The sequence below is a fragment of the Doryrhamphus excisus genome, chromosome 22 (assembly GCF_030265055.1).
Source record: "Doryrhamphus excisus isolate RoL2022-K1 chromosome 22, RoL_Dexc_1.0, whole genome shotgun sequence".
Lineage (NCBI taxonomy): Eukaryota > Metazoa > Chordata > Actinopteri > Syngnathiformes > Syngnathidae > Doryrhamphus > Doryrhamphus excisus.
This window is the reverse complement of record NC_080487.1, coordinates 1,104,692-1,128,401: the sequence shown is the minus strand read 5'-3', so window position 1 is coordinate 1,128,401 and position 23,710 is coordinate 1,104,692. Positions and strand designations below refer to the sequence as shown.

The following is a 23,710-nucleotide window of genomic DNA, read 5'->3' as shown; positions in this document are numbered from 1 at the left end:
ACTAATATGCTTCTATGACAGACTTTTCAGGCAAAATTGTAATATTAAAAAAAATTATAAACAGGTAGTTTCCCTTATTTTGTCAATTTCTGCACAGACTTTATATGATATTAATATGATCATGTATAACCAAACTAATGAACATATTTCTGACCTAACGCCACTAAAATGAACACTGAGCCTTATTACTTTGCAAAGGCTGTATTTTGGGTTCTTCTATACAGAATGAAAGGAAACTAAAAGATGCATCTCAGAGATTAAAAAGTCTTTCACTCATACCTCATCGCCGCCTTAGCAGAGATAAGACACAGTGAGATGACTCCCTCCTCCACGTGTTATTAAAACACAAGAAGTACAAAGATCCTCAGAGAGACAGACCAAGGAAGCCGGTGATGGATCAACCCAAAGTCATGCTACTGCTACTGCACACCTCCTGCATGTATGGACTCTCTGCTGCAGGTGATGTCAAACGTCTTTACAGTCCATACGTCATGGATCATTTGTTCAGTCGAGAGTTCCGTTTGTGCTTGGTAGACACGAGAGAGAGCCTCAGGTGTGTGAATGACTTCATGTTCACCATCAACTGCTCCTTGAGCCTCACGCCGCCTGACTTCACCACCGACCAGCAACCATCCTACTGGCTGACGTTCAGCCACAAATATACAGACTCCGAGTAATGTAGTTTCTTTGTGTATTTGGAATAATAACTGCAATGATATTCATCTTTGTTCTTTCATTGTGCAGCCAATCGTATTCGTGCGTGCTTGCCAACACCAGCGGAGGCCTCTACTTCTGCTCTGTGATGACGAACCCAACGGCGAAGGACTCGACTTCCCAGTGCTTCGTGGATTTTGATGTTTTTCAGATCTCGCTGTGTAAAAAGGAGAGCAACGATGCCGAGTACTGCCAATCGCTGGATAACAACTACAGGCCAGCCGCTCACAGTAGGGAACCGGCATTAACAGCTGTGGCTGTAGGCGACCTCCTGATGTCGTTTTGGATTGAACATTTTGAAGTATGCTGTATGGCGGTCGAGTGGTTAGCATGCAGATCTCACAGCTAGGAGACCAGGGTTCAATTCCAAACCCTCGGCCATCTCTGTGTGGAGTTTGCATGTACTCCGGTTTCCTCCCACATTCCAAAAACATGCTAGGTTAATTAGCCACTCCAAATTGTCCATAGGTATGAATGTGAGTGTGAATGGTTGTTTGTCTATATGTGCCCTGTGATTGGCTGACCACCAGTCCAGGGTGTACCCCGCCTCTCGCCCCAAAGACAGCTGGGATAGGCTCCAGCACGCCCCGCGACCCTCGTGAGGATCAGCAGTAGAAAATGAATGAATGAATATTTCACAAGTATGGGCTGCACGGCGATCAAGTGGTTAGCACGCAGGCTACACAGCTAGGAGACCCAAGTTCGATTCCACCCTCGGGCCATGTCTGTGTGGAGTTTGCATTTTCTCCCCGTGCATGCGTGGGTTTTCTCCGGGTACTCCGGTTTCCTCCCACATTCCAAAAACATGCTAGGTTAATTAGCCACTCCAAATTGTCCATAGGTATGAATGTGAGTGTGAATGGTTGTTTGTCTATATGTGCCCTGTGATTGGCTCGCCCCAAGACAGCTGGGATAGGCTCCAGCACCCCCCGGTAGAAAATGAATTAATTTTGACGTATTATGAGTAGTGAACATCCAGCAGCCTTAACTACCTCTACGTGCGCATTAAAACGTTGGTCGCTATACTGAGCTGTTGGTGTGAAACTCATGCATTATACATTATTCAGGTGGCCATTACTTCCAAAATCTTTTTATCTAAGGAGAAGACTCGACTACTCTCTTTTCCCAGTTATACCGAATGCACCACGTTGCCTCACGGCCAGCCACAACTCAAGCCAACGCCACTTCACATGGAAAACCACCTATGAGGAATGTCTTTTCACCAGCTTCCAGGAATCTCTCAACTATCAGCTGCGTTTCTACGACAGACAGCACAAACACGATGTAAGGTTTTTGTTATTTAACATCAAGGAAAAAGCTCATCCATCCCGGTCGTCTTCTCCTCCAGGTGATATTCCGTGACATCAACACCGACAGCGTGTTCTATTCAGTGGATGATAGTGAATTTACGGAGGACACGGAATATGCCGCCAAAGTGAGGTCCAGGCCGAGTGCGGGTCCTTTTTTTGGAGATTGGAGTGACTGGTCCACTGAGGTCCACTGGAGAACGTCCGGTAGTGAAGCCTTCTTAAAATTCAAAATCACATTTAAAGCTTAATCCAGTGTTGAATTCTTAATAACCGTTACTCTTCTCGGATAAACCAGGTCCAGGTCTTCTCTCCAAATCCGGCAAGGCTGTCTTAACAACGTTAGGCGTCATGGCTACACTGCTGCTTCTGTGCTGTGCTCCATTTAAAAAGTAAGGTGACAAATTCCTGTATAGTTCTTGCTAACGAGCGTGCTTGATCTTCATGATTGCACACTAGCAGATGGAGACAAGGTGTCTTCATTCCTACACCAGCACTGTACTTCCAGAGCCTCTATAATGAATACCAAGGAGATTTCCAGGTAAGTCGAGATTTGTATTTTTGAGGAGGACTGCCCTTATAAAGTACTTTTCATTTCAGAGCTGGGTGGACGGTCAAACAAAGATGAGATCCACACATGTCCACAGCGAGGAGAGAGCACTACAGGATCGCCACGCAGCACGCGAGGGGAACATATACGAAAACACTGATATCGTATGTGATTATGCTGAAGTGGGTATCCCTGTGAAAACCACATCAAACCCAAGTCTGCTACCTACCGAGGATAAGCCAGGGTGTAGGTCCGGCAGCGTTCCTCCCATGCAGGGTGGTCCATCCTTGTACGGCCATGAATACTGCACACTGAGCGCCTTTCAGCAGCACCAGCCAACCACAGGAAATGCTGAAGTCTTGCTCTGAAACAAATAAGGAGTCAATCAAAAGGTGCACTTCAATTACATATGACATTATTTGATGCAAATAAATTGACACATTGTGTACAATGTTGAGGTGCATTAAGTCAAGCAATAAAGTCAAAGATTTTGTAGAAAGTTTTATTTACGCCAACACATACATGAACAAAGCACCATATAACCTTAATGTCTGATACAATGGTATGCCTACCTGCCTCGGTCGTTACAGCCTTTTTATTTATCCCAAAAGCAAACACTCTGAATAACAAAAAGACAGCCAAGGCAGCGGATTCTATCATATGTTACAGCATGCTGAATAGAAAACCTGGGAAATAAGAATTAGAACCATCTAGGAGACACTAGTGAAATACAACAGTATAAAAGTGCCATTCATTATACAGCAGTTGAAATACTGACAATGAAATAAGCAGACTTTACATTAAATGTATGGAAAAAGAAGGGACAAACAAAGGAATAGACTCTGAAAAAAGAAAAATATCTTCCTTGGGTATGGATGACGGCCATCTTTGCATGGCGTTGATGAAACTGTGTCCCTTGCACCACATAAGACAATGTTTAAAAAGAAATGAAGGTGCTGAAGCACCGATCCCCTCTCAGCGTTACGCACCAGCCGGCAATTGAGAACAAAAATTAAATCCCCCCCCCCCCCAAAAAAAAGGTCAAGGGTTTGTGTGGATGGCACAGAATGTGTAGAGTTTAAATAGAAGTCTTTAAGCAAGTCCCGATGTGAGGGGAGCACATTCATTGTGACTGAGTGGGGAGGTGATTCCTTCTGCCACAGCAAGACGCGCTTCGTCCTTATGAGGGGGAGAATTTTTTGGCTTGTCCTCTGACTCTTTTTTCGTAATCTACTCTGTTTTGGCTGGAAAACAAACAAACAAAAAAATCATAATCAGGGAAAATACATGCCATAATGTGCCAAATGAGGCTAGGTAGAAGCTGTTGAGGCAAATGACACTACTGTCGGAGTCATTTCGACAACTTATTGCATCTTTTGACATTCTCCGTGTAGTATCTCTTACCAGTAGATTGTGTAAGCCTCTGCTTGGGCGGGATCCTGGATATTAGGCTCATTTAGGAGTTCCTGAATACCTAATAGGATCTGTGGGAGAAATGATCCAGTGAGTCATCTTTTTTTATTACTATACCAACCCCAAGGTCAATGTAAAAGGTCACAAAGTAATCCTAAAGTCGATGCCGGGTCAAAAAAAAAACATGGCTATTAACCCTTAGATGCATAAGTGGGTCAAAAATGACCCGGTCAGGTTGTTTTCTAGAAATATCTTTGCAATGAAAAATTGTTATCGTTTCATATTCCAGGTATTCCTCAAAATTACATGTATTTGATATAATGCCATTCAAATTTTTAACTTACCTTTTATATATTTTAAGAAATGTTTGTTTTTGTGTTAATACCTCAACCTTCCATAAGTGGGTCAAAAATGACACGCATGCATTTTCTATGGAATCCAATTGGAACCTTTGATTCTTAGCAACTTTGTCACATTTTCTATTGTTATATGGGATAATTTTCTTTTTCAAAGATGTCAAAAAGTGAAAAACAAAGATGTTTCTAACATGAAATCATTCTTGTGTGGTCCTAAATATAATACTAAATATATACAAGTGATTATTCCTAACCAAAATGGCAAAAATGGCTTAAAAACCGCATTGATTCTAATATGGGTCATTTTCAGAGTGTAGGGTAAAGTGTTCATTCGCTGTGATGCCCCCTCCATTTGTGCAATTGTCTTTTTTTTTGGCCGACTTTTTAGTGCTTTTGCACAAGCCAAACACCAAAATTGATGTGCACTCCCCCTGGAAAAAAAAAAGTTCTGTAGTCCAAACCTGCTTTATTGTAATGGCTGGTCTCCAGTCCTTGTCCTCCTCTAGGATAGAAAGGCATACTGTGCCTGATGGGTACACGTTTGGATGAAAGAGCGGAGGCTCAAATTTACCTAAAAAGAAACGGTGTGTAGAAACTACGTCAACATCAACAAGAGTTGCTTCAACCTACACCGAGTATACATGACATTAGAACGGCTAACGTTAAAAGGATACATTTTTGACATAAAATCGTGTGACATCGCCATCGGCAGTGTAGTGCATCAACGTTGACTTACGTGAACGCAAGTTCTGGTCAGACTTTGATGATGAGGAACATAGTTTTGTTAGTTGCCGGGGCCACTTAAGAGCTTGGCTTCTAAAATCAATATGCGTTCAAAAGAGCAACACGAAAACGCCTTCTCGAAATCAGACATCACAAATCACTCCTGGCGTATTTAATTCATGCCTGTCCATTGTTGTGTATATGAGGAAGATGGCTGTTCTGAAGATTTTTTATTTTTTTACATCTGTGTGTTGATTGAAGATGCGAGCGATGTGTGATTTGAGTGATTGAGTGATTTGTCAGGTCTGATTTTTTTTTTTCGAGGAAGCATTGTTTTGAGAAGCCATACTCTTTCCACAAGTGGAACTACGTTCATCATCACCAAAATTGAACTCGGAACACACGGGACCCAAGTGGGTAGTAAGTCACCGTTGATGCACTACACTGCCGATGGGGATGACGTACAACATCATGTCAGAAAATTTAAACTATCCCTTTAAGTGACAGCGTGGTTTTGCCAAAAAAAAAAAAAACATTATTCAAAGACCGTTCCAACTACTAGTCTTAAACACAAACGTAACAAACCAAGCATGAATGACAGCATTTAAAACGTTGGCATCTACATTAAAAAGTACAGGAGTAGTTGCCAGTCACTAAGATTACCTACTGACACTACAAAGCTAAGGCTGCCTCAGAGGAGTACAAAGTAAACACAAAGCAAAGAAGAGGGGGTAACTCACATTTCGGAGGTGATGAAGGATAGTCATCCTTGAACAACATGCGCAGTTTGAAAAGGCCACCTTCCCACGGAGTCTGATGACATGCAATTATATGATCAACCTCTCAAACACATACTTTATTTATCCTGCTACAAAAAAAAAAAAAAAACTCCAATTCTCTGAATCTTTCATGGTGTAAAAACACACAAATTATGACGGAAACGTAAGACACATTGATGTCAAATGTGAAAACAATGCAGCTTTTAAGTGCGGCCTTATAGTGTGGAAAATACAATAATATGATTAGAATAATAAAAGGAACATTACCCCCTTTTTGCCAGGGATAGCACACTCCCAGTTCATCAGATTCATGGTTCCATCTGGGTTTTTTGTTGGTACAGCAACAAATCCCTGAAAAAGAGTACAAATATTCAATTTGTTTCAGTTTTTTTTGCCCTTTATTGAACAATTAAAGGGTGCTGAAATTACATGTCATTTACATAAAATACAAATATGAATGAAAGATACAAAGTAAAAGGTTAATGAATCGGATTTGTATCATTCAAAAATAGCCGTTATAAAGTTCTTTCACCTCAGTCAGTACATGTCAAGTGCTCAAAGTTGCAAAATATTGGGCAGAAGTCACAAAAGGAAAAAAAAAATGTGGTGTCTGAGCGGTGACGTTTGTTAGAAGTTGAAGTGAAAGCATATCTTAAACTAGTGTGGACTCGCTCTGGCTTTTATAGAACGACAACGTTGGATAAAAACAATACGACACATGGAGAGCACGACAAACACTAAATGTCAACATTGTCCTCAATAGATTTGATGTAATTGTGAGACATAAGATATTGTGATGATTTTGCATGATTGCTACAAAATATAGCCAAATATTTTGGAAAAATACCAAACTAAAAGCCAAAAAAAAAAAAGTTTACTTACAAAAGGGTGGTCTTTCCGCCATGCCTTGCGCTCCTGGGCAAGCCGGCTCAATGCAATACCAGACATGATTTGTAGACTCCTGTAAAAGGGAGGGGATAAGCATGTTTTAGGACAGGGGTCTCCAAAGTGCTGTCAGGGTGCCATTTGCAGCCCGTGGTTCTTTTATTTGCCTGCGACACATTGTACAAATAAGCAATAGAAAAAAAACACAATTTGAAGAGAAAAGGCTGAATGTTTACACTAATTATTGTTACATTAACGTATCATTCTGTTTTTATACTCAGCTTTTTATAATAACATAATTTCCTCATTACTACCTAAGCTATATTTACAAAACAGTGACACTTAACCAAATGTGAGGAGGCTAAATATTGTAAGAATCAAAGTGTAAATAATATGGTGGGAATGAATGACCAGAAACCGATGAGTAGACTTAAGTAAGATAGGTTTCTTCCTACTCCTTTTCGGACATGTTCAACCACAATTGACTTTGAATGTGCTACTATTGTCAACGCACCAGCACAGCTTTGCCACTTGGTTTAAAAATCGAAGTATAAACAAACTTTTACGGTTACAAATGATAGTTTGGACCGATGTTCCTATGGCGCTATGTTGCTAGCCAAGTTAGCTCCCTGTGGTTAGCATGTACACAACCTCCAGGCTCCCCGTCCCTGGTGCGTTTTCATGCAAACATGCCTCAAAGAAAACACGCCTCAATTATTATTCCATTTCTGTGTCAAAGCAGGAGGCAAAGTGGCCAAGCTAGCTGATTAGCAGACTAGCGGGTTAGCTTGAAAAGCTAACTCATGTGCGCCAGAACAGTGCTAACGCTGTGCGCCGACAGGCGCAGTTAGCGACTGTCACGGCCTGATGCAGCACAAAAATGGCGCAAATACACTTGATTTGACCACATTCTGCCAAAGAGAAACGAAAGCACGGAATTGCTCGTAGTTCCTAAGTAAGTGTACCGCGAGGTGTCCAACGGCGATGCTGTATATTGTGTCAAAATAAAAACTACAACGTAGACAAAGAACATCGGCGGCGGGGCGCACGTTAGTGCATTATCAAACTCACGAAAATGGCGCAAAGGGAAGCGGGCAATGTGTCTTTCTCCTCGACAAGACTATCGTGTTGTGTCATCGAGGTGTGCTCCTACCTTTCAGTGTGGTTTCGTTAGCCCAGGTAACTAGACTGTGTGAATTATTTTTGTTCGAATGGTGTTAAACCTTGTAAAGTTTCCCTCCTGAAAAAAACACCCGCTCCGACTCAAAGCCAGACTCAAAGACGGCGAAGCTAAATTTCATCGGTCGGTCACTTCCGCCTTCGTTTAAATACCCATGGGAAAAGCAACCCGGGTATTTTATATGCTTTTGTTTGAAAGCCATTTAACATTCCAGTGGCTATCCTATTCAGGTTGCTTACATTATTATTATTACATTATTAGCAGTAGTTTTGTTGGCACAAATGCGTTTGTTGAACTTATATGTAGTGTTTGTGCCTTTACAAATATGTCCACCAGCAGATACGCCATTTTCCAAACGCAGGAAAAGCTGACGCGTATCTATCTTGCCTTGCTTCATCGTCTTTGCACCAGACGAGAGGCCTTTAACCTCGACGGTGCCTGATACATTTGCTCATTTTAACGATGAATAATAGAATACATTATATTAAGTCGACATATAGACTTGGTATTGTGACAGTAAATTTTGTTATCGGGCTGCGTTTCAAGCAACACCAACTGTTATCAAATTCTAAACAGGCATTGTTTATGGCAGCTATGCTGTGGAACAAAACGTTTTAAGGAAATTACAGAAGAGGTCGCTATTGCTCTTTAATAATATATTCAGTGACGCAATCACTACGTCTATATATTAAAAAATGAAGGTAACATGTGATTGTTGTAAATTAAAAATAAACACAGGCAGACACCTTTGACTGACAACATTTTTATTGGGTTTACTTTGCGCGAGACCACGATTTATCCCCTTCATCTTATTCATAGTTTATACACATTGCATAAGATCGTATAGTAGTGATGTACTTAGTGATATGAGAACATTATTTATTGATGTAACTATTTAATTGAGGAGTGGGGAGAAAATGACAAACCATTCTTTCTATTACAAATGTGATCATCTTGACTCATGCATCATCGTGGTGGTCATGGTGTGGTAATATTATGACTTGAATGTAACACAAGCAGGGCACTTAAAAGTAGTAGGCTACAGATCTGGTACGATTTTTCCATCACACAAAGAAGTATTATGCATGCCAAATAGTCAACCACGTAACCTGATTGTGAAGGGCTGTAAGCATCATCTCCAGGCCCTTTTAAACATCTCCACTGAGGTTACTGAACAGCCACGCCATTAAATGTAACTGCCAGAAAAAACAGTACCGCTGCTCTGAACCCACGAAGGTAAGTTTCATCGTGTTAAACTCCAGCATCTCTGCCATCACAAGGCAGAAATGAAGATTGTCTGCAACGCTCAAGTGGATGGATGGATGGATAGATGGATGGAGTGTGGTATCATCACTCAGCACGTCTGTGTCATCAGTTCATGTGGAGTGCTCGTTGCCATGGATACAGTCACACATTGTTTACATGCATGAAGGTGTGCAACACAGTACATACAACATTGGAAGGCTTCCGTATACTATAGCAAATGTAAACACAGCCTAGCACTTGCAGAACACCCAGTCTGGTGTGACTGAACCTTTTTTGTTGATAATCTCAATTTTAAAAGCCCTTGTGCGAGGGGAAATATGTGTGTCTATAGTATAAAAAAAAAAAAAAAATAAACATGCATCCATACTTAAATCTTTAACAATATAAAACTGTTTTAGTAAGTGTGTATGAATAAGTGGAAGTCTTAAGAGTGTTGTTAGCATATGTACAAAGTGTGCTGACAATAAGAAAAGTTTGCTCTTCCCTGACACTAAATATCAATGTGTGCAATACACGTAAGACATTGGATTTTGGTCAATAGGGTGAAGGGGGGGGGGGGGGGGGGGGGCACTAAATTATTATTTGTGAATGAAACCTATCAAATCTGCACATCAAACCTGAAAATATGTAAAAAAAAAACACACAAATAAGTGTTGTAAATGTTGCAATATTTACAGTAACATTACAGGCTGTTTGCAATGCGCGCAGTGTTGTGTTACCACCGTAGTGCTTGTAATGCTGTGTATTAACGACACAATTCAAAATGTTTAGAAGAATCTGTCACATGGCAGGGGGGGGAGGCGGGGGAAAAAAAAAAAAGTACAAGTTTATAATGTAACAGTCAACTTCAAAGCTGAGTATCGCTTTGTTATTGTTAATAAAAGCATGTCCAGGCATGTTCTCAGTGAAAAGACACCTTGTTCAATCTCACTCAGAAATCTCTTAAATCCTGTACAAACTATGCAAAACAGGCTAATATCGTCAAGATTCTTTTTTTTTTTTTTTTTTTTTAAACAATCCAGTATAAACAACTTCCGTCTGAAGTTGCGGGTTTTCTATACAGTGTACAAAACGTGCATTTGTTTTAAAGGAGTTAAATATCCATATTGGTTTTTGATTATTTACACCAAAAGTAAAATTCTCTGGATATGAACAGATATTTGTTCACTGTCATCAAAAACAGCTCCAGTCCGCAATCCTCCTACGCAAAAAAATACTTCTACCCCCAAAAATATCAAAACACATGTTCCCTCAAATAAAAAAAAAAAACATAAAAGCAATAAGTCAGCCGGAAAAAGAAAATGACTTATATAAAGTGTATAAACATGAAGTCTCCAATTGAGATTTGCAAAAATATGACCGATCAAATGCAGCAATAGGAGTATTAAATGTTTGCAGAGGAAAGGCTGAAATATCCTTATGAGTGTTCCACAGTGCAGTGCCGACCACATGCATCTGTAAAGGGGCAATGCTGCCTTGTTGGAAGACAATGCATGGCGCTACAGAATAATCAAGTAGTACCATGACCACAAACCTCTGCCAAACTTGTTTCATGTTTGTAAATAAAAGCTAATTCCCTTCTTACCATCTCCAAAAAAATATATATTTTGAATGTGATACCAGAGCAAGTTGCAGGATTTAATTAACTACATAGATGACCCTGAGAGAATCACTGGCCAATATGATGACGGCCAAGTTTTTTCAATTAGCTTAAAAGAAAAAAAAAAAAAGCAAAACTGCCTCAAGTTCAAAGTTCCAGTTCAAAATGTACAGGCACAAATTCTCAGTAAGCAGTTGTATTTATGCCAAGAAATAAAAAAAATAATAATAAAATGGAGGGAGAACACAAAATAAACGCACAAACCCCCCCGCCCACTTGAAATCTCCTTTGTGCCAAGTAAGTCTTCCACAAGGATGATATGTTTGCATCATAACACCTGCAGCTCATAATACTCAATCCTCTTCACATTCGGGAACCCCTTTCCTGAAGTATCTGCCAGGACAGAGAACGAGGGTGTCAATTAAACATTTGGTAACCCCCCCCCAAAAAAAACAAGTGACAGTCTTTAAGCAAAAAGAGCAAAATAAAAAAGCAGCAGGCACACTGTTGCTGGGGAGGTGACCTATGGAAGGTTTCTATACATATGACTGACAAGCTAATGCTGCCTTCCAGACCGCTCTGTAAATTTAGACCTCCATACTAGGGGGAAGTGCAGTTCATTCATTTTGTACCGCTTTTTCGAGGGGGTGCTGCATTCAAAGACATTGTAGTACTCTACACTCTAGTCATCAGTAGCTAGCACTACAACAACAGGCTTTTATTGCAGGTTGAAATGACCTCACATCATCCCTACAAAAATCCCTCATAAAAACTGTTGAAACTCAACTCTGAACCCCTGACATCACTTCCTGTCCGCCACTCGCTCTCTATTTTTTCATAACCTCACGAGGTGCTGGAGCCTATCCCAGCTGTCTTCGGGCGAGAGTACAGGCGGGGTACACCCTGGACTGGTCGCCAGCCAATCACAGGGCACATATAGACAAACAACCATTCACACTCACATTCATACCTATGGACAATTTGGAGTGGCTAATTAACCTAGCATGTTTTTGGAATGTGGGAGGAAACCGGAGTACCCGGAGAAAACCCACGCATGCACGGGGAGAACATGCAAACTCCACACAGAGATGGCCGAGGGTGGAATTGAACCCTGGTCTCCTAGCTGCGAGGTCTGCGCGCTAACCACTCGACCGCCGTGCCGCCCACCAATCCAATTTTTTTTGATGGCGTGCAAATTAACTTCCAACATAGTTCAATCCTGAAAATATATAAAAAAAAACATCAGGGCATCAAGGAGAAACGGGAAAGGGCGGGAAATTAGGAAAAAAGCTGTGGGGGAGTGATGGACTACAGCCAGTTGAACGCTCACCAGTGAGTCATGAGTGCTCAACCCTAATCAGAGTCATTCATTTCATAATCGGTGTCTTCGTCGTCACTCTGAGCAACATGCAGCATGCAGACAGCACAGAAGAAGACAAGAGAGCCATGCTTTAGAAACAACGACAATGACCGGGAGGAAGGGATATGTTGGGAAAAGGGCGAAAAGACAGGGGAATGCGTTCACACGAGGGTTGATCAACATGTAAAATTCATGCATGTGAACCCCCCCTGCCCCCCCACGCCTCACATGTGACACATGTGTACAGTTGCTATACACGACCTCCACACACATTAAGCATGGCTCACTTCATATAAACACACACAGTCATCACACACGCTTACCTTTGCCTTCTCACTGGGCTCACTGTTCGTCCCGTAGGATTGATTGTGCAGCTCCTTGGAGACGACGCACAGGAACTCAGCTTGGTCTTCGTTGCCGTAGTTGTAAGAGGAGCCGATGCTGACCAGCTACGGAGACGGGAGAACATGTACAGTCATGGAAAAACGATTCAGTTTCTTGTCCTTTTGAATGACTGGCACAACTAAAGAGGTACCGTTATTTGGACAAATATAATATTGGCAACAAAAATAGCTCATACAAGTTGAATTATATAGCAGTGCAATGCTATAGTACAGGGGTCGGGAACCTTTTTGGCTAAGAGAGCCATGAAGGCCAGATATTTTAAAATGTGTATCTGTGAGAGCCATATACATTTTTTTAAACATTGAATGCAATAAAATGTGTGCATTTTTATGTAAGACCAACAGTTTTAGATATAATGGGCTCTAATTACGTAGACCAGGCACACTACCCCACTCCAATGGGGTGTGGCCAGCACACTTTCGTGCAACGCAGTGTCCAATAATAAATCAAATACTTGTTGCCATTAATACAACTTCTGCTGCTGCATGGTTTTGCACCGTACTCCGTACACATATTTCATTCTTTTGGCCATCTTCGTCAGAAGGCTTGGTTCTGCAGCTTTAGCTAGGTGACTATTTGACTAAAGGAGGAAAGTTTATATTTACATGTTGACATCTCAATGACCAAGGTAGACTACCGCATTACCCAGTAATAATCGAGTTTTGGTGTTTGACCTGGAAAATATCATCAGGAAAGATAGATATGGTCGGCCGTATTGCAGTAGAAAATAGATGGACGGATTAAAATGCATAAGAAAGTTGTTGATTTTTAATATTATTTTTAACAGTCATTTCTGTGATGTTTACTTTAAAATTTTAGCAAAAATACATTTTTATTGTGGTAAGAAATGCTTGAGAGCCAGATACAGTCATCAAAAGAGCCCTACCTGGCTCCCGAGCCATAGGTTCCCTACCTCTGCTATAGTAGCTATTCATGGAAGAGCTTCAGTGATTTTGGTTATCAAGACAAACATGGAAGTTGCTAGATATCCATCCATTCATTTTCTATGCCACTTATCCTCACTCGGGGATGTGAGGACTGGTCGTCAGGGCACATTCGATTTGGAGACCAATTAACCCAACATTTATTTTTTTTTGGAATGTGGGAGGATACCGGAGTACCCGGAGAAAACCCACGCACACATGCAACCTCCACACAGAGATGGCTATGCGGTGAATCGAATCCATGCTAACCACTCGTGCCAACCACTGTGCAGTCATTGCTAGATATCGGTTCTTAAATGAAACTCCTATGAGATATTTCTGTGATGGTCATTATACTGTATGTGTACCCAGATCCAAGTTTTGAAGCATAAAATAGACGTTGTGAGCTCGGGGATGGCTCACTTGTCCAATACGAGAGTGGCATGAATGGCAACCTTGTGCTGGTGTAGGCTCCTTCAGATCTTCAACTTGAGTATAGTCAAAAATCATTACAGCTATCCAAACAAATGTACCTTTAGTTGTACCTGAAATTAAAATGGATAAATAAATTGAAGAAACAAGGGTGGTCTGTGTGGAATTGAATTCACTCATTGTCTGCTGAAAATTGACTCTTTTTAGGGAATCATAAATAAAAAACGTGTACTTGTAACATTTGTGTAATTGGTTCTTAAGACTATTTCTCAAGCACTCACAGAATAAAAAAAAATGCGGTGGGAGTGGGGATGTTTACTCAATCTACAAAACAATGGAGAGCAAATTGAGTGCACAAAAATATTGTACATAGAACATATTCTACAGATATTCACAAAAAGAATCAAGGAGGAGGAACTTGACCACACCACGTAAACATGCCAGTTCACAAGTCAGTGGGGAACGTGGGCGTGAGCAGGCCGGCAGGTCAGGTCAAAAATCAAACTTAAAATGTAGAACGCGGAGAAATGAAAACAACCAAAGTTGACCTGGAAAGAGGCTCACCTACATTCATCTGTCAACACAATGCTAGCAGTAATATAAGAAATACTGCACTATATACCATGAAAAACATACACAAAAAACACAATTTTACCAAAGAAATGACTGAAGGGATAGTTCAGATTTTTTTTGACATGAAGTTGTATGAAATCTCCATCAGCGCTTTACTTTGCTACGCAGGTAAACACTGTGGAATACATACACATGCGTGCGGCAGTGCGCAGTCATACGAACAGAGAAAACTTGTGAAAAACTGTTTTGTGATATAAATATACTACTCTTTTGAAAGAATATTGTTTTGAGAAGCAAAGTGCTTTACTAAAGTGACCCCACCTAGTTGCTGGAACTGCTTTACTCAACACTGAAAACCTCGAGAACTCGGCTCACGGGACAAAGTGATGGGAAAGTCACCGTTGGTCCACTACACTGCTGATGGGAATGTCATACAACATTATAGCAAAAAAAACCAAAACAAGTATCCCTTTAGAAATGTGTATTTAAATATCTATTTGATTCTTCTTTTTCATGTGACTTTGCCATTTTAGCGCCCACTTATAATTTCATGAAAGGATCTGCTGCTCAGCTACCTTGACCAACTGCAAATTAAAAACAAAAAAAAAAAAGTACCAAAAATATGCTCCTCAGTGAAAGAAGGACGGAGTAGACTAACAAACATGATGCACGCCCTGAAAGACACACAAAGGCAGCAACTCCTGGCCTAGGAAGACTGTTGGCCCTGTGATTATAGAGTACGAGTACGCAGGATAGTTATAGACCTTTTGTCACTTGGTGTGCATGTCCAAACATGCACCGAGTAGACGCTGCTGCTACTGGAGACGTACATTCAATCAGTTTCCTCATTTAACCTGTGTAAGATTAATTATGATATTTGGACTCTGGATAGTAACCCAAATTTAAAAACACACCTAATGTCGAACTCTATCTGGGTATCATAGGAGAAATATTTGTGATATTAAATAGAACTAATTATATTAAATAAAATAAAACTAATGACAAGCTCCCGAAACATGTGAGTGTCAAGAAAATAAAACAGGTGTCGGGTGTTCTTCTTGGTCAAAATGACAAAGAAGCAATATGAATAGATTGAACTAAAAAAAAAAAAAAAAAAAAAAGGACCAAGATCTAACTGTGTCTACAGCACTTTGGGTAGGGAACTAAAAAAAAAAAAAAGAAAAAAAAAGAAAAAAGGACCAACATCTACCTGTGTCTACAGCACTTTGGGTAGGGAACTAAAAAAAAAAAAAAAAAAAAGAAAAAAGGACCAACATCTAACTGTGTCTACAGCACTTTGGGTAGGGAACTAAAAAAAAAAAAAAAAAAAAAAAAAAAAAAAAAAGGACCAACATCTAACTGTGTCTACAGCACTTTGGGTAGGGAACTAAAAAAATAAAAATAAAAATAAAAAAAAGGACCAACATCTAACTGTGTCTACAGCACTTTGGGTAGGGAACTAAAAAAAAAAAAAAAAAAAAAAAAAAAGGACCAACATTTAACTGTGTCTACAGCACTTTGGGTAGGGAACTAAAAAAAAAAAAGGACCAACATCTAACTGTGTCTACAGCACTTTGGGTAGGGAACTAAAAAAAAAAAGGACCAACATCTAACTGTGTCTACAGCACTTTGGGTAGGGAACTAAAAAAAAAATAAAAAATAAAAAATAAAAAAAGGACCAACATCTAACTGTGTCTACAGCACTTTGGGTAGGGAACTAAAAAAAAAAAAGGACCAACATCTAACTGTGTCTACAGCACTTCGGGCAGGGGGTGTATGAGCAACACGGGGACCATGCAGTGACCAGCCCTCGGACAGAAACATGTGGGACACACCTCTCCGCTGTTGTTTGGCAAAGCCGGCGCCTCTCCCTTCACCTCCCTTGACACAATGAGCAGAAACTCTGATTGGTGGGCCCGCCCGTAACCTATACTGACAAGCTGCAACAACCAATCAGAGCACAGGAGGGATGCTCGGATCACGTATGGGAACATTGAAAAAAAGATTTGAATACCGAATACCGACACGGAAGTTTTGACTACATAAGCATAGTGAGGGGGGGTGGGTGAAGCACATGAACACGGGACCGCTGCGGTAATCCCCACCATCAGCACCCTTCCGGGAAGCTTTACCTGTTCGAACTTCCAGCCATCCGACATGGTTGACACCATCTGTGTCAGCTCCTCTTCTTGGCACTGCAGCACTCGATACACGTGCTTCACTGGCACCTGAAAGGACAGCACATGTTGAGAGAATGACGCGGGAAGAAATACTGCCAAATGACGGAGAGAGGTCCACACACCTGCGATGTCTTGCAGTCTCTGTCCCTGATCTTGTCCTTGATGAGCTTTATTAACGATGTGATGTTGTAAAACTCCGCTTCTTCGAGGACACCTGAGACATAAATCGTTTTACTTCAGCCGCGATTATTTTGCTTGGCTTCCATAAGACGAGGAAAAACTATTCATGTTGCACTGGTAGTTTGATGGACCTGGAATGTGGGTGGGCATGTAGGTGTACTCTCAAACTTTTGCTTGTGGAATAAAAAAAAACATCAATAATTAAATAAAACGGGTGGCACGGTGGACAAGTGGTTAGCGTGCAGCTAGGCGACCAGGGTTCAATTCCACACTCGGCCATCTCTGTGTGGCGTTTGCATGTACTCTGGTTTCCTCCCACATTCCAAAAACATGCTAGGTTAATTGGCGACTGCAAATTGTCCATAGGTATGAATGTGAGTGTGAATGGTTGTTTGTCTATATGTGCCCTGTGATTGGCTGGCCACCAGTCCGGGGTGTAGCCGGTACTCCAGCACCCCCCACGACCATCGTGAGGAAAAAGCAGTAGAAAATGAATGAATAAATTAAATAAACCTGAACAAATTGTGGAAACCTGTAACCCTTATTTAGTTTAACGTGAGGTTAACTTCTTTTTACACTTGTTAATAATATAGACCGTTACATTGCACAGTTAAAGCAATGAGCCTTGTCCCCCAAAAAAAGAACGTGTATGACCTTGGAGGGTCCACTGTACATCGTTTGTGATGTCGCCATGTTGCTCACCTTCCTCTGCTAGGTCCCTGTTGAGCACCAGTTTTCCATGCCTCAAGTAGTTGAGCACCGGTCCAAAATAAGTAGGGTCTCTGTCGATGAGATAGGCACCAGTTTCATCCTGAAAAGAAGAGAGGAATACCCACTTTATACGAGTAACGCAAACAACCAGAATTCCTATCTATGTGCTAATTTCATAAAAGAAACGCACACATTTCCGAGGCCGGCTCCTGTGTTCATCACCTGATGACTGGATAGACACGTGCACACAGGCTTTGGAATATCACTTTACTATTCCCACAGGCCTTGGATTTGATCCTGATTCCTTCACGGCCACTGGGTATTCCCCTATTTCTGTACGTACTGTGATTAGGCCGGCTTTGTCTCACGGGGGATGAATGGGGGGGGGCTCAAACAATTAGAGCGGAAAAGGATTGGGGAAGAGCAGGCTGAACATGTCAAGGGAGCTGGGAGAAAGCACCTTGGCTTACAAGCGACAATTAGCCCACTAGCCTGGCCTGACACACAAACTCAAACGCAATTGAGGGTTCGACATCAGACGAGTACGGATTCGGGTGTACCGCGCAAAAGGTCACTGCGGCGTCCTTGATTTACCCAAGAATGGAAGCTAGAATCTAACATGCAAAGCATTGTTTTACTCAAGCACGGGAGCATTCAGAGCCGTGTGGCGTGTCCTCCTCATGGGTACGGTTAATTCAATCAGTCCAATTATGGGAAAAAAAAGGTCCCAGTGCATTTTCTTTGATGATGAATATCTGCACACTGATAGCAGGTTGCCCTTCTTTCCACAGTCAAAAATAAAACCACTGGTACCCAGTGGACTTCTATTCACGCTTTGTCAGTTTCTGGCACTTCTAGAAAGACTCAAGTCGTATCTGTATGTGATGGAGCATACTCTCTATCACGACAATGATAATAGGTCTTTTTGGGTCATGGTCAGTGTAGAATTTTGTAGAAAACACCCACAGACTCGGGTAGGAATCTAGGTTGACTCCTCAAGAGTTCTGTGACAAATGGAGTCAAAAGTGGGATGGTCAACATGAATCCTACTTCTGATACCAACAGGCGACGACCGTCCATGGAGACCTTAATTAAAACAGCATTAAGTACCAGCCCAGAGGGTTAAGAAAATGTTTGATAACGTACACATAAAATGCATCAATTGCTCATTTTAGGATGTGGTGTCAAAAATCTCTTAGCACAGGCAAGCTGCTCCTGTGGGAAAATGTTTATGGGGGCTCCGATATGGGCCCATGGATGCAACAGTGTTTTAATTAAAAACAAGAGAACTCCATGTGCTCTCAGAGGGCCGTCGCAGGGGACGAGTGGGAAACAAATACAAGAAGGTGAGACAATTATTGAATATGAAGATTTCACGCATCCTGCGATTAGCTAGCGACCAGTCCAGGGTGTATACCCCGACTCTCTCACAAATCAGCCGGCTCCAGCATACCCCCCCCTTCCACTGGCCAAAACCAATCACTTAAACCAAAGACAGCAGATTATATCAAATGTGTCAACAACCACAACAAGTAGAATTAGGTCAGTTCGGTGTAGGTCAGCCATATTACATGATTTATTTGGCCGTTGGGCCTTCATACGACGGTGAGACCATAGCCTCTTTGCATACATGCAGTGACCCACACGCCTCAAAACGCAGGATGTCGATATGGGCCATCTGGAAATGTAGCACAACAGTCCATCCTCAATGGAGATAAACGTCACTGTGTCAGCGTGCACAAACAATTAACGCCATCGAAAAGAAGCCTATACACACTGCTGCCTCGGGAATATCATAAAGATGCATTATGGTCGGCTGCAGGAGAAAAGAGACCCCTGCAGAAAGAGCATTTAAAAAGATATTGCAGCAGCGCCTCCGAGTCACATGACTGCAGCTACTTAGCCAAGTGGAAGTCTGATCCTTGTAGTGTAGGAGCCAGAATCCCCCTGGAGTAGAAGCGGTAATGGCATAGTCAAATAGGCCTTCATCTTTTAAATAATACACACATCGCATCACGGCAGGATTATAAGAAACACTCTCATCTTTGGAAGAAATATCACAAAGCGACGGTGTTAAGGCACATTTACATTTTACTTACCACTACTTTGAGGAAACATTTACAACCAAAAGGTTTCAGGCTGTAAATGATCAGGTCCGTTCTGAAGTCATCAAGATGCATGGTTTTATTGCTACTTGGAAGACTGGCTAAATTAGCTCATCTTGGAGATAACAACATCAACCGGAAGCTATTTAAAGGTGTAAACAACTGGCTAATAATCACAATAAATCAGCTTAGAATGACCACAGCACCCCTACTGAGAGAGGATGGAGCAATAGGAGAGGATATCGCGGTTAAATATTCACATGGCTTCACACAATGTGCTCAGGCAAGACATACAAGCTGAATTCAGCATCAAATGTGGCCGCAACCCCCTCCCCGCCCACGTTCTGCAGAGGAGCTCGAGCCGCAAATGAAAATGTTAAAAGGAACACAAATCTTTTGTGATGGGATACTTGAAAAATTCATGCAGCTCTCAAAGCGAGAACGCCGGGTCTCTGCCTGAGTAGTCTGAGAGGAGTAAGGGCTCCAAAAAGCATCTGTGAGGTGCATCTCTTGCATCCGCTTGTGGATTTGGACAGACTGACCCTTTATGATTGGGTTCTTGTCACAAAAGTCATCTTCACGAATCATCTGATGTATAAACAACAGATTATACAATCGGATTATGCTGGGAATTAAAACATATTAATGGTGCCAGTGGTTAGGACCGTGCAAGTTATATCACCTCCTCTCCACTTTCTCTCCTGGTCTAACTCCATGTGCAAAACCGACTCCAGTCAACAAATGAATAATACAGTTTCAAGAGTCCCGTGGAGGCACGTCAGCCTGCATGATTGAGCAATAAACCTCTCATCTCCTTCGCAAAAACACAATACTGCATTTGCTCAAGATGATGAAAGGAACGTCATCCTCTTTTGCCGGCACGTATACAATGCTGCATACAAACGGACAAAATATTAGGTACACTTGCACAATCCAATGTCGGCCAATGCTGAATTTCCCTTTAAGAGAAACGTGACTCGATATAAAAAAGTTTGTCAAAACAATTGGAAGTGTGACGACAAAAATACACAACGTCTGTCACGCACTTCAAAGTGCATCAAAAGATCCAGTGTGTACTTTTTGGAAACGCTTAATCCCAAAAAGGACTAACATTAGCAGCTTCCGCTTGCTGCTCATTGACCGGGCTAGCTGCCATCACTTGTTAAAGGGGACCTATTATGCTTTCTCCACTTTTCTGACCTGTACATGTGGTTAGAATCTCGTGTTAAATGATGCCAAAGTTTCAGATAATGACGTTTACACATTTGGAAGTGAGCCCTGAAAAAAGTTTGGGATGGCTCAAAACGCTCTGTTTCAAAAGGCGTGGTAAAAGTGTTCCTTTGTGATGTCACAGAGGGGTGGACTTCCTTATATGGTAGTTAGGAAGCACTTTGTGCTGACTCGCCTGCAAAATAACTTGCCATGATGCTTACAAAGATGGTGCTCTGCATCTTTTCTGCTCTTCGCCATCATAAAAGGTAATTGCATTTGCATTATCTTCTGTATGTAAAACTATACATTTTCTCTATCATTTATTTTTTGTTAATATTTCTGAGGACTCCAAATTGTCCATAGGTATGAATGTGAGTGTGAATGGTTGTTTGTATTTATGTGCCCTGTGATTGGCTGGCGAGCAGTCCAGGGTGTACCCCGCCTCTCGCCCGAAGACAGCTGGGATAGGCTCCAGCACCCCCGCAACCCTTGTGAGAATAAGCGGCAGAAAATAAATGAATAATATTTCTGGGGATCAGAAACAGATAAATTGAATTTACATGATTGCTTACGGGACAAAATGACCTTGTGGAACAAATTACAAGCAAAAAACTGAAAAACTTGGGAAAACAAACATACTAAACTTACACTAAGTAAAATACCACAACGAAGATTAAAACATATACTGTACACAGTACGATTGAGCTTTATTATTAAGCTCCTGTGCTCGGGGTTGGAACCAATGTGGGTGTACGCCTCAATTTAAACACTCAATGTATTAATCTCGGTGTATTTCATTTAAGACAAGGTGGCGAGTGATAGCACACCCACGATTAACCTTCTTAGTATAGAGCACTCTCCTAAATCAGACATCGCTGAGGAGAGAGGGACAGTAATGGCCCGGAGGTTCTTCCGATACGCTTTTAGAACACGGAATTGACATAATCTGCAGCTCATTGAAGGATAAACTGACCAAAAAGCAAACCGATTATGAAGAGATTAAAATATTTGCATTAAAGTACCACATGAGCCGGGTTCTCAAAGTAGGGCAGATAATGAAAGTAGACAAAACAAATCGTAAGAGAGGTGTTAAATGAACAAAGTATATACAAAAGTGTGTCACACACTCACACACAGTGTATACGGGGATAGTAATTCGTTGTGTTTGACACTTAAAAGCCCCACAGGCTACTTGCTGCTCAAAAGCAGCAGATGCACAAACAGAGGCTCCTGCTTGTAGAGCATGTGGATGCCATTGAAGGCAAAGAGGGCTGACTTCATCCACAGCAGCGCCTCACCCCACTTGGCAATGACTTCTTCACTAGTGGTGGGGGGGAGCCTTGCCGCCAGCATCTAGACTCTTTGCTCCAGGGTCCTAACATTTAAACGTAGTGATCCAGAAATTAAATACAGTGAATGGACTACAATTAACAACAGTATGGGATTACAATATGATATTATTAAAGGCATATAAAGACAAACACACAATTAAAGTCAGTAAGTATACAACGCCCATGTTTGGTAAGAAAGCTGTCACTTTAAGGTTATTTTTGGCAAAGACAAATGTTGACTTTCATTTTTAATTTCTTCTCTTCGGAAGATTTGCATGCTAGCTGGTTGAGTGTAACGCAATGCAACGGCCTAGTAACAGGAGAAAGTTTCCAGCTACTGTCGACAGTGAATGTTATCGCCATACAAATGTCATTAAAATAAGGTTAAAACACATAACCTAAAATGATATTTATATGCATGAGGGGCGAAGATAAAAAAACAAGACAGAAAAGCCACCAGCAGAGATGTATGTCATGCGGTGACTGTAGGAATCTTAATGCTAGTTAGCTTTAAAAGATCGAGTTAGTGGATATTATTTTAATTAATATACTTTCACTACCAACCGGGTTAAATAAAACATATATATTAACCAAGTCGATAATAATAACTGTTAACAATGGCAGTGAGCAAATACGGGCAATTTTATCGAAAAGTAAAAAGCAAGCTAGCCAAGTACGCTCCCAAGTGCTATAGCTAAGTAGCTTAGCATCGAAGCATTTACCTTGTCAGAATCGAGCTCCGGGTCAGCTTGGCTCAGCCTGTAAAGAAACGATTTCGGATCGCGACACAATGTCTGTCTAGTTGTTAAAAAATAAGTCCCTCCGACGTTTAGCCGAATCCATTTCGACGACCCAGCACCGGAGGGGACGTTTCTATCCGCCGGAGAGTGAGTCAGGCACCGGCGGTAAACGGAGCCACTGCTTTCGGAGTTGTTCTCTGCCATCCCTCGCCTCGGTCTTCTCTCCTTGGCCCGAACCTCGCCTCTGCTCCGCTGTCTGCTGTGAGGTTGACGGGAACTATCCAAGCCTTGGCCTCTCCGCTACACTCCTCCTCGCTCTGGGTGCTCGATTCAATTATCGACAATGTCGATACCGTACTGTAGGGTAATGACATCGATATTTTTACAGTAATTCTGTTTATTTTCACAGATATGTTTTTTGTTGTGTCTTTCATATACTTTCGTGGTTGACATTTTTCACACATATAAAATAAACGAGAATTAAGGAATAACTTTTATTTTGTTGACATTGTTACATGATACATATTCATCTTATAACCTATTTATCACAGATTTGTTGATAAAAATATTTTTGTTTTGCCTTAAGGTTTATTCTCATTATAATCATGATAAATTCATTAAAGGCAAAATCGAGTATAAAGTATCGATGATACAATCGACTTGTCCAGATCGGCTCGATGGGCTGTATTGCCCACCCAAACTGCTCACACAAAGCTGACTGCCAGCCCCGCCCCCCCAGGCCACTCCCACTAATAACACAACCCCGCCCTCACACTCTCTCTCTC

At 41.4% G+C, this 23,710-nt stretch overlaps 3 protein-coding genes across 6 annotated transcripts; 1 reads left to right on the top strand and 2 right to left on the bottom strand.

The window, feature by feature from the left end:
- Positions 1-491: 491 nt before the first annotated feature.
- Positions 492-3,028, top strand: LOC131110009 (interleukin-21 receptor). Its single transcript, XM_058062649.1, has 7 exons — positions 492-673; positions 745-944; positions 1,844-1,998; positions 2,063-2,228; positions 2,320-2,413; positions 2,481-2,562; positions 2,622-3,028. Exons 1-7 carry the CDS (start codon positions 492-494, stop codon positions 2,937-2,939), a joined length of 1,197 nt encoding a protein of 398 aa, XP_057918632.1. The 3' UTR covers positions 2,940-3,028.
- Positions 3,029-3,059: 31 nt separating this feature from the next.
- ube2ib (ubiquitin-conjugating enzyme E2Ib) lies at positions 3,060-8,046 on the bottom strand. Its single transcript, XM_058061640.1, has 7 exons — positions 7,881-8,046; positions 6,725-6,803; positions 6,110-6,193; positions 5,804-5,876; positions 4,802-4,911; positions 3,976-4,055; positions 3,060-3,815 (listed from the first exon to the last, which is right to left on the bottom strand). Exons 2-7 carry the CDS (start codon positions 6,788-6,790, stop codon positions 3,752-3,754), a joined length of 477 nt encoding a protein of 158 aa, XP_057917623.1. The 5' UTR covers positions 6,791-6,803; positions 7,881-8,046; the 3' UTR covers positions 3,060-3,751.
- Positions 8,047-8,654: 608 nt separating this feature from the next.
- Positions 8,655-23,233, bottom strand: kctd5b (potassium channel tetramerization domain containing 5b). Of its 4 annotated transcripts, none has more exons than XM_058062167.1 (7): positions 22,908-23,233; positions 17,529-17,637; positions 16,769-16,860; positions 16,599-16,694; positions 16,302-16,406; positions 12,457-12,582; positions 8,655-11,166 (listed from the first exon to the last, which is right to left on the bottom strand). In XM_058062167.1, exons 1-7 carry the CDS (start codon positions 23,127-23,129, stop codon positions 11,137-11,139), a joined length of 780 nt encoding a protein of 259 aa, XP_057918150.1. In that variant the 5' UTR covers positions 23,130-23,233; the 3' UTR covers positions 8,655-11,136. The 4 variants fall into 4 exon arrangements, with proteins under 4 accessions (XP_057918150.1, XP_057918152.1, XP_057918149.1 ...); XM_058062166.1 differs by lacking the exon at positions 8,655-11,166 and adding an exon at positions 11,193-12,171; XM_058062169.1 differs by lacking the exon at positions 16,302-16,406.
- Between the last annotated feature and the right edge of the window lie 477 nt (positions 23,234-23,710).

What these genes read in the sequence shown, in the direction of transcription:
- LOC131110009 (XM_058062649.1), top strand. Translation starts at nt 492, where the DNA reads ATGGATCATTTGTTCAGTCGAGAGTTCCGTTTGTGCTTGGTAGACACG. An exon ending in CTACAGGCCAGCCGCTCACA is followed by an intron (nt 945 to 1,843) that starts GTAGGGAACCGG and finishes CTCTTTTCCCAG; the next exon opens with TTATACCGAATGCACCACGT. An exon ending in AATACCAAGGAGATTTCCAG is followed by an intron (nt 2,563 to 2,621) that starts GTAAGTCGAGAT and finishes TTTTCATTTCAG; the next exon opens with AGCTGGGTGGACGGTCAAAC.
- ube2ib (XM_058061640.1), bottom strand. Translation starts at nt 6,790, where the DNA reads ATGTCTGGTATTGCATTGAGCCGGCTTGCCCAGGAGCGCAAGGCATGG. An exon ending in CTATCCCTGGCAAAAAGGGG is followed by an intron (nt 5,877 to 6,109) that starts GTAATGTTCCTT and finishes GCATGTCATCAG; the next exon opens with ACTCCGTGGGAAGGTGGCCT. An exon ending in TCCTTCATCACCTCCGAAAT is followed by an intron (nt 4,912 to 5,803) that starts GTGAGTTACCCC and finishes GTTTCTTTTTAG; the next exon opens with GTAAATTTGAGCCTCCGCTC.
- kctd5b (XM_058062166.1), bottom strand. Translation starts at nt 23,129, where the DNA reads ATGGCAGAGAACAACTCCGAAAGCAGTGGCTCCGTTTACCGCCGGTGC. An exon ending in CGGAGCTCGATTCTGACAAG is followed by an intron (nt 17,638 to 22,907) that starts GTAAATGCTTCG and finishes TCTTCTTTTCAG; the next exon opens with GATGAAACTGGTGCCTATCT. An exon ending in ATGGCTGGAAGTTCGAACAG is followed by an intron (nt 16,407 to 16,598) that starts GTAAAGCTTCCC and finishes TGGTTGTTGCAG; the next exon opens with CTTGTCAGTATAGGTTACGG.